The 6,989-nt window shown below is 40.3% G+C and overlaps 1 protein-coding gene across 2 annotated transcripts; it reads left to right on the top strand.

The window, feature by feature from the left end:
• Positions 1-3,042: 3,042 nt before the first annotated feature.
• On the top strand, positions 3,043-6,061 carry LOC103457009 (uncharacterized). Of its 2 annotated transcripts, XM_081601893.1 has the most exons (6): positions 3,458-3,545; positions 4,140-4,328; positions 4,861-4,919; positions 4,991-5,074; positions 5,150-5,226; positions 5,614-6,061. In XM_081601893.1, the coding sequence occupies exons 2-6, from the start codon at positions 4,185-4,187 to the stop codon at positions 5,772-5,774; spliced, it is 525 nt and encodes a 174-aa protein (XP_081458019.1). In that variant the 5' UTR covers positions 3,458-3,545; positions 4,140-4,184; the 3' UTR covers positions 5,775-6,061. The 2 variants fall into 2 exon arrangements, with proteins under 2 accessions (XP_008395136.1, XP_081458019.1); XM_008396914.3 differs by lacking the exon at positions 4,140-4,328 and having other exon boundaries at positions 3,043-3,545.
• The last annotated feature ends 928 nt before the right edge of the window (positions 6,062-6,989 follow it).

The raw sequence follows: 6,989 nt of genomic DNA on the forward strand, positions 1-6,989 counted from the left end.
CTGCATACAACTAAGAAGAAATTTGATTATTTTATTATTATTTAACGCATTGAAATTGGGTCTCTGTCTCTTTAAAAACTTTCTGAAATTCCGCCTCCTGGAAGTTGTGGCTCCTCTATTAACCCTTTACCAGCGTTTCACTGAGCAGCAGCTCCTGTAATGAGCTCAGCAGTTTGGTTTGCTAATTGCTGCTGGTTAGTCTGAAGGAGCTGCGGAGGGGGGGGGGATAATCGCTGTGGCTCTGACTGCAGTAGCTGGAGCTGATACAGATAAACGTTACTTATTTGGGATGAGATCCTATCAAACAGAAAATGTTCAGTACAAATATCCTTTCTTTCTTTTATGAGAGACTTTTTTTGTTTACTTTGACTAGACCACAAACATCCAGAAGCGTTTTACTCAGCAGACCTGAACACCCAGGCAGGAAACTTTGGATAGGACAGGTGAGAAGAAACTTCTCCCTTTTGTTGCTGAAATTAGACTAAAAATATTTTCTAAACCAACAAAAACATTCAAACCAAAGAAAGTTAGAAAACTTAACATCTTTGTTTTATTGACTAAAACATCTGAGACCGTTTTCAACATGTACAATAAATGTTTAGTTTCTGGTTTTATGAAAATACTGCATGTTTAAATAACAAAAATGAAATATTTACAGTAAAATGATTTAGCATTTTAATCTTTTTTTAATTGGAACAAATGTCCCCTGTTTGCTTTAACCTGGTCATTCTGACCCGCAGAAAGTTTCTCAACTTTTTTGCTTTTTGCTGTTTTTTGCTGCTTTTTGCTGCTTTTTGCTGTTTTTTGCTGTTTTTTGCTGCTTTTTGCTGCTTTTTGCTGCTTTTTGCTGTTTTTTGCTGCTTTTTGCTGTTTTTTGCTGCTTTTTGCTGCTTTTTGCTGCTTTTTGCTGTTTTTTGCTGCTTTTTGCTGTTTTTTGCTGCTTTTTGCTGTTTTTTGCTGCTTTTTGCTGCTTTTTGCTGCTTTTTGCTGTTTTTTGCTGCTTTTTGCTGTTTTTTGCTGCTTTTTGCTGCTTTTTGCTGTTTTTTGCTGCTTTTTGCTGTTTTTTGCTGCTTTTTGCTGCTTTTTGCTGCTTTTTGCTGTTTTTTGCTGCTTTTTGCTGTTTTTTGCTGCTTTTTGCTGCTTTTTGCTGTTTTTTGCTGCTTTTTGCTGCTTTTTGCTGCTTTTCGTCCAGTTTCAGTTTTCAGATCATTTTCAGATGAATGTTTTATCATCTTGAACCTCTAACAGAAGAGCCGCATGTAAATTTTGGGTGACGGAATCAGCAGGTGGGCCTCAGGGACCCACCCGGCGCATCCTGTTTCCCATGATGCACCGCTCTCTCTCTCTCTGCGAAGCCGCTTGTTTATCGTGATGGAGAAACTTTACATACTGGGTTCAGTTGTTTCTGTTAAAGTGCAGCAGATGGTTCTGCTTTTATTTGAATAATAAACCGACAGATATGAGCTGCTGAGTCCAGACTTTACGTCAAGATAAAACAGAAACTAAACTTATTTCAGGATAATAATCAGTTAATTTGGATAATAATTTATTATTTATCTCTTAGCCCAAACTTTCATGTTTCCCTGTAAGAAGATTAACTGTCCTGTTAAGTTTTAAGATTTTTTAGACTCAGAGGATTGAAATCAGGATTATTTTAAACATAAAATTATATTTTACAGAATGAATAATCTAATCTTTCTCTCCATGAAGTGACCAAAAATACATTATTTTTGTTTTATTATGATTCTTATTAAACAATCAGGATATTTTTAAAACTACAAATTAAACATTTGAAAACCTGCAATTATGATAACTTGAGTTTAAGAGATAAAATAAAAGCATTTAACTTCAGGTTGCAGTCAGTTTTTACAGTGTAACTGCTGATTTAGTCACAGATGCATCATCATTCAGTCAGTTTCATGTTTAATGGCAGAAACTGTTGACTTTTAAACTGTTTTCATCGAACTGTCCTTTAAATCACCTTGTATTTCACACCCGCTTTTATTATAATTATAAAATAATATCTACAATTAAATAAATGTTCAGTTTGATTCCTGATTTGAAATGAGAGAAAAAGTCCAAAGAGAAGCTCAGACAGAAACATGAGCTTCCAGGAAAACATGGCCGCCTGGAGGGAAACGGTTTCAGTCTGCGGTTTCACTGCGCATGCGCTCTTGTGACACGAGCGGGGTCGCCTGTCAGTAATCCGATTATCCTCCAACAGGTGAGCCAACAACCACCTGCAGAGACTCCGCTGCGTCATCTAATCTGCGGCTGCGCAGCCAGTCAGGTTGACCGGAAACAAGGTCACCGGCCCTTCAAAATAAAATGCTTTTAAAGAAATAAACAGCTTCAATAATAAGAACTGTTTTGTCACTAATGTAGCTCATAGTTCTGATGGACAGGAGGTGAGAAATAAAACTGTAGTTTATACAAAAACTGAAAAGCAATAAAGGGTAAAAAAAAAAGACAAAAATAAACAAACAAACAGATAAACAGAATATAGTAAATTCATTTTGATGCCAAAGAGAAGGAAGGTCAAACCGTCTCTTCCATGGGTCAGCAGGGGTCTCATCCCCAACTCCAATATCTTTCTGACCTCATCCAGATTTAAAGAGGAGCGGCAAAAGCAAAGGAGGCGGATCAGCAGAGGCAGACATACTGTGGAATATCGACTCTGTTTCCTGGATACTGAGCTGTTAGCATGTCATGATGGTCACCTAGCAACAGTCTTCAGTCAGAGGCCTCTTCAGATTCTTTGCAGGACTGACGGCTACTGGAGGCCCTCTCTGTCCATGGAAATTACATCAACTTTTAATTTTCTTTTGGGATAAATAAAGTAGTTTTTAAGTTAAATGAGTTGAATATTGTTTTGGATGTTTATTTTTTCAAAGTTTGATAGAAGATTTTGTCATATTTTCCTGATTTTGGCCACAAAATCCAACTTGATCAGAACGTTTTTTCATTCCTCCTCTAAGATTCTGGCAGAGCATGGATGCTTTTATTATGAAAGTCCAAATAACACCCTTTCCGGTACAGCTTGTTGGGTTTGCCTGTAGTTGCCAGGGAGCCAGCTCCATAGCAACCGGATCAAGGGAGGAAAAAAAGTTGAAAGATTTGTTTGTTTGTTTTTGTTCGGTTGTTTAAGGGTTAAGTGGTGAGGAAGATGAGGAGGATGAAGAATCTCCGGAGCAGATCAGGAGTTGGACACAAACTAAAAGTTTCCAGTTAAAAATGCCTTCAACGCTGATAGTGAAGCCCAAACCGGCGGAGGCGGCGAAGCGAAGCCGAGCGGCGCGGCCGGCAGCGGAGCCGCCGAGGGACAGGAGGGGCCCGGCGGCAGCGGCGGGGCCCCAGGGGCCCAAACCGAGGGCCAGGTCCTCATCTGCTGCCCCCAAACCAGCAGGAGCCAAACCCAGAACCGAGCCGGAGCGCCGCAGGGCCAGCAGCTCGGTGAGGCAGCCGGACGCCCGGGAAGGCGCCGGGTGTCCGGGTCTGGGGGAGCAGCGGGGCCCCGGGCCCGGCGGGAGGCCCGCGATCCAGAGGTGAGCACAGCGGAGTCAGTGTGCGCAGTCAGTGTTTTATGGGTTCTGTAAGGGCCTTATATGGGCAGTTACCCAGGGCGGCATCAGTAAGGGGAGGGACGCTTAAGAACTAGTTTGTTACGGACATTTTGGTGAGTTTCTGTTCAGTCGCTGTTGATAACTGGAGAAAATATTACCTGCAAATAAAAACCACAACAGATAACTGCTTGCATTGTGATTGGTTGGAGGGTGGCAGGAGGAGGGGCTTAACCAGGATGCTGGTCCTGCTCTGGACTCTGGATGAAAAGAAAAGTTCTTAAATAAAACAGACAGACAGTTATAATACAGTCAGCTTCTTCCTAAAATAATGTCATTTTTTCACCAAAAGTTTTTTTTTTCTTTTTTTTTTTTGCATTAAAACATTATAAAAAAAAGAAGTGGTGACATCAGAAATGTACAAATTAAATCCATATTAATAGATTTCAACTTACTGAATCTGTTTATTTTATGATCATCTTGTTTAGATTCTTAATCTTTTTACTTTTCAGGCGTTTTTGTCCTTTTTCTGCTCTCAGTCTGGAACAAATATTTATTTTGCTCATGTTTTGATTTTAGAGCTGAAATCCAGAAATGAATCCAGTTTATCCTTCGGTTCATTGAATGAATTGCCGGTTTGGATCAGAAGCCATCATGGCCGCCTGTGTTTGTGTTTGGAGACTTTTCGTGCTTCCCGCTGTGAAACGCCGGAGCGTTCCTGAAATATCCCGCCGCCGCTGCCAGAGGCTCCGTCTCCATCTGCTGCAGGTTAATCCCACCAGGTTTCCTCTCACTGCAGACTGCAGGCACAACATGGCCGCTTCTGCACAACAAACTCCAGAAAAATCTGAATCAACGATGCAGAAAGAATAAACCTTCCTGGATCAGGTCAATATATTAAATGTGTTTATGAAGGATTTGCTATAAAATTATGTCTTCAGCTCAGTTTCTGCAGATGAATATAGGATGATGACCAGATCAACGCTATCTATATGAAAATAAAGTTGTAGTATTACTAGATTAAAGTCACAATATTACAAGAATACAGAAAAATCCCTTCAGCTTAGCCTGAGATACGCTAACTTTAAATCACACTGTAGTTTTTTTTACAGTGCTTCTCATCTATGTGCCATAATAAACACATTAAAGCAAAGCAAAAATCCTCCAGAGCTCCACTGAAGGTTCCTGCCTCCCCCTGCTGACATGCCGCCCTGCGCAAAGAGCCGGATCATTTGAAAATCACAGTTTTTGTTGGTTTTAATGTTTTCAGCTTCTTGTTTAAACCCTCTCTGTGTTTCAGTCACAAGGCGTTCACCGTCATCCCTCCAAACCCGAAGAAACGGAGAGAAATCCAGAAAAGTGAGTTTCCTGTTGCAGTTTGAGTATCAGTGACAGTCTGAGTAATCTCTGCCGTCTGATTGGCTGAGCAGAGGCGGAGGCGGAGCTAGCCGCACTGGAGGAGCTGCGCCTGAGCAGAGCCATGGCCTACGTCTCCATCAACCCCAGCAGCGTTGGTGAGACACCCGAACGCCTCGCAGACGGTGCGTTCAGGGCCGCCTCTCTGACTGCGCTTTGTGCTGCGTTCGCAGGCGGCTGCATGAGTCTGGAGGAAGTGAGGCTGAAGCAGCAACAGGAAATGATGCAAGCCAAGAGGAAACAGAAACAGGTGTGACACCTGGAGCGTCCTGCAGGGGGCGTGGCCAAAGCCTGACGACGTCTGATCACACAAATGTTTAACCTCAAACTCCTGCATTTCACTCTTTATTATTAAATATGTCAAAAATGCATTAAAAAAACTGAGAAAAATAAAAACTTTTCATTTAGGATCCAGTTTTAATGCCAGATTATTTACTTTTGTTCACTAATTTATTATTTTATCTGATTCTTTTCTAATTTTCTGAAGTAAATATTTGTAACTGTTGAGTTTTTTAAAAATATTTCCCATGTTCCTGAAATGTGAAATAAATGTTAATACTTACATCAGTTAGTGTGTCTGACTCTGAATCCATCCAGGAAGTGCAGATCTTCACTTCCTGTCCTGCTTGTGTTCCAGGTGAGGAAGCAGCTGATGGAGGAAGCGCCTGTCCTGACCAGGTGACCGCCCACAGCGCCTCCTACTGGCCTCAGCTGGCAGCTCAACTCCTGCTGAACACAACGCCAAGGCAAAGGTTTCCATCCATCAGCAGGAACATTAGCTTTAAACGATTCACCTGAACATTTATGAGTTTAATTATTACACAACAAACATCTTTCAATAGTGCAGCTGACGGTGGAACATCCCTCAGCATGACGCTGCCACCACCAGACTGCCATTGTTGAGGTTGTTTCCTGATGGTGGGTGGGAACCTCTGATCAGAACCATTTTAAATTCTGCATTTAATCAGTTAAACCTGCAGCAGCTGGTGCATAGATCATATTTTGTATAAATGTCTGCTCTGTATTTTGTGTTTGTATATAAATTATGTTATAGAAGAAATAAAGTTTAAAAAGGAGAAACAAAACAGCAGCTTTATTCAATGAATGGACAGAAACGGGTTTGTTGAACCATTTAAAAAAATGACTGGATGGATGGACGGACGGACGGACGGACGGACGGACGGACGGACGGACGGAAAACTTTCTGAGTTGCAAAAGTGAAAAATGTTCTACTTTTGAAACTCAAAAATTATCATATATTTTCTAGAAATTTCTGATTAATCTCAAAGTTTCTGACTTGTTGTTTTTATCTAGGACATTTTCAAGATCTTAAATTTCTCTGTTTTTTTTCTAGCAAATTTCTGAGATGAATCTGAACAATTCTGAGTTTTCTCCAAGAAAAGTTTTGACTTTTCATACTCAGATGTTTTCAAGTTTTTTCTGGGAATTTTCTGAGATTAATCTCATAATGTCCTTATTTTTTTCTTTTCCTTTTTCACATTTTTTACCTTTCAAGTTCAGAAATTTCCACTTTTTTCCAGAAAATTTCTGAGGTTGACATAAAAAAAATAAAAAATTTCTAGTAAGTTTTCAACTTTTCAATCTCAGAAGTTTCCACGTGTTTTCTAGAAAGTTTCAGAGAATAATCTTTACATTTCTGAGGGTTTTTTTGTTTAAATGTTCTGTTTTTCTGTCTCTAATGGCAAAACTACAGTTTCTGTAGTTCTGCTTTCCACCAGCAGAGGTCGCGCTCTGCCTGAATCAGAGGAAGCGTCTGGGTGGAGAGGATGATGATGATGATGATGGTGATGATGATCACGCAACGCTTGAGTTAAAAGAACATTTGGTTCTTTATAGAAAATCACCATAAAACCCTCCTAATTTAATCCTCTGGTCTCTGGGCTTTAAAATCACAGCAGCGCTTTAATGACGCAGTTAAACGGCGGCGGTCTGAGAGGACCGGAAGCTCATTTTTTACTGTTTTAGTTTAAATTATTTTTGCTTTTTATGTTT

The sequence above is a fragment of the Poecilia reticulata genome, chromosome 20 (assembly GCF_904066995.2).
Source record: "Poecilia reticulata chromosome 20, P_reticulata-male-v2, whole genome shotgun sequence".
Lineage (NCBI taxonomy): Eukaryota > Metazoa > Chordata > Actinopteri > Cyprinodontiformes > Poeciliidae > Poecilia > Poecilia reticulata.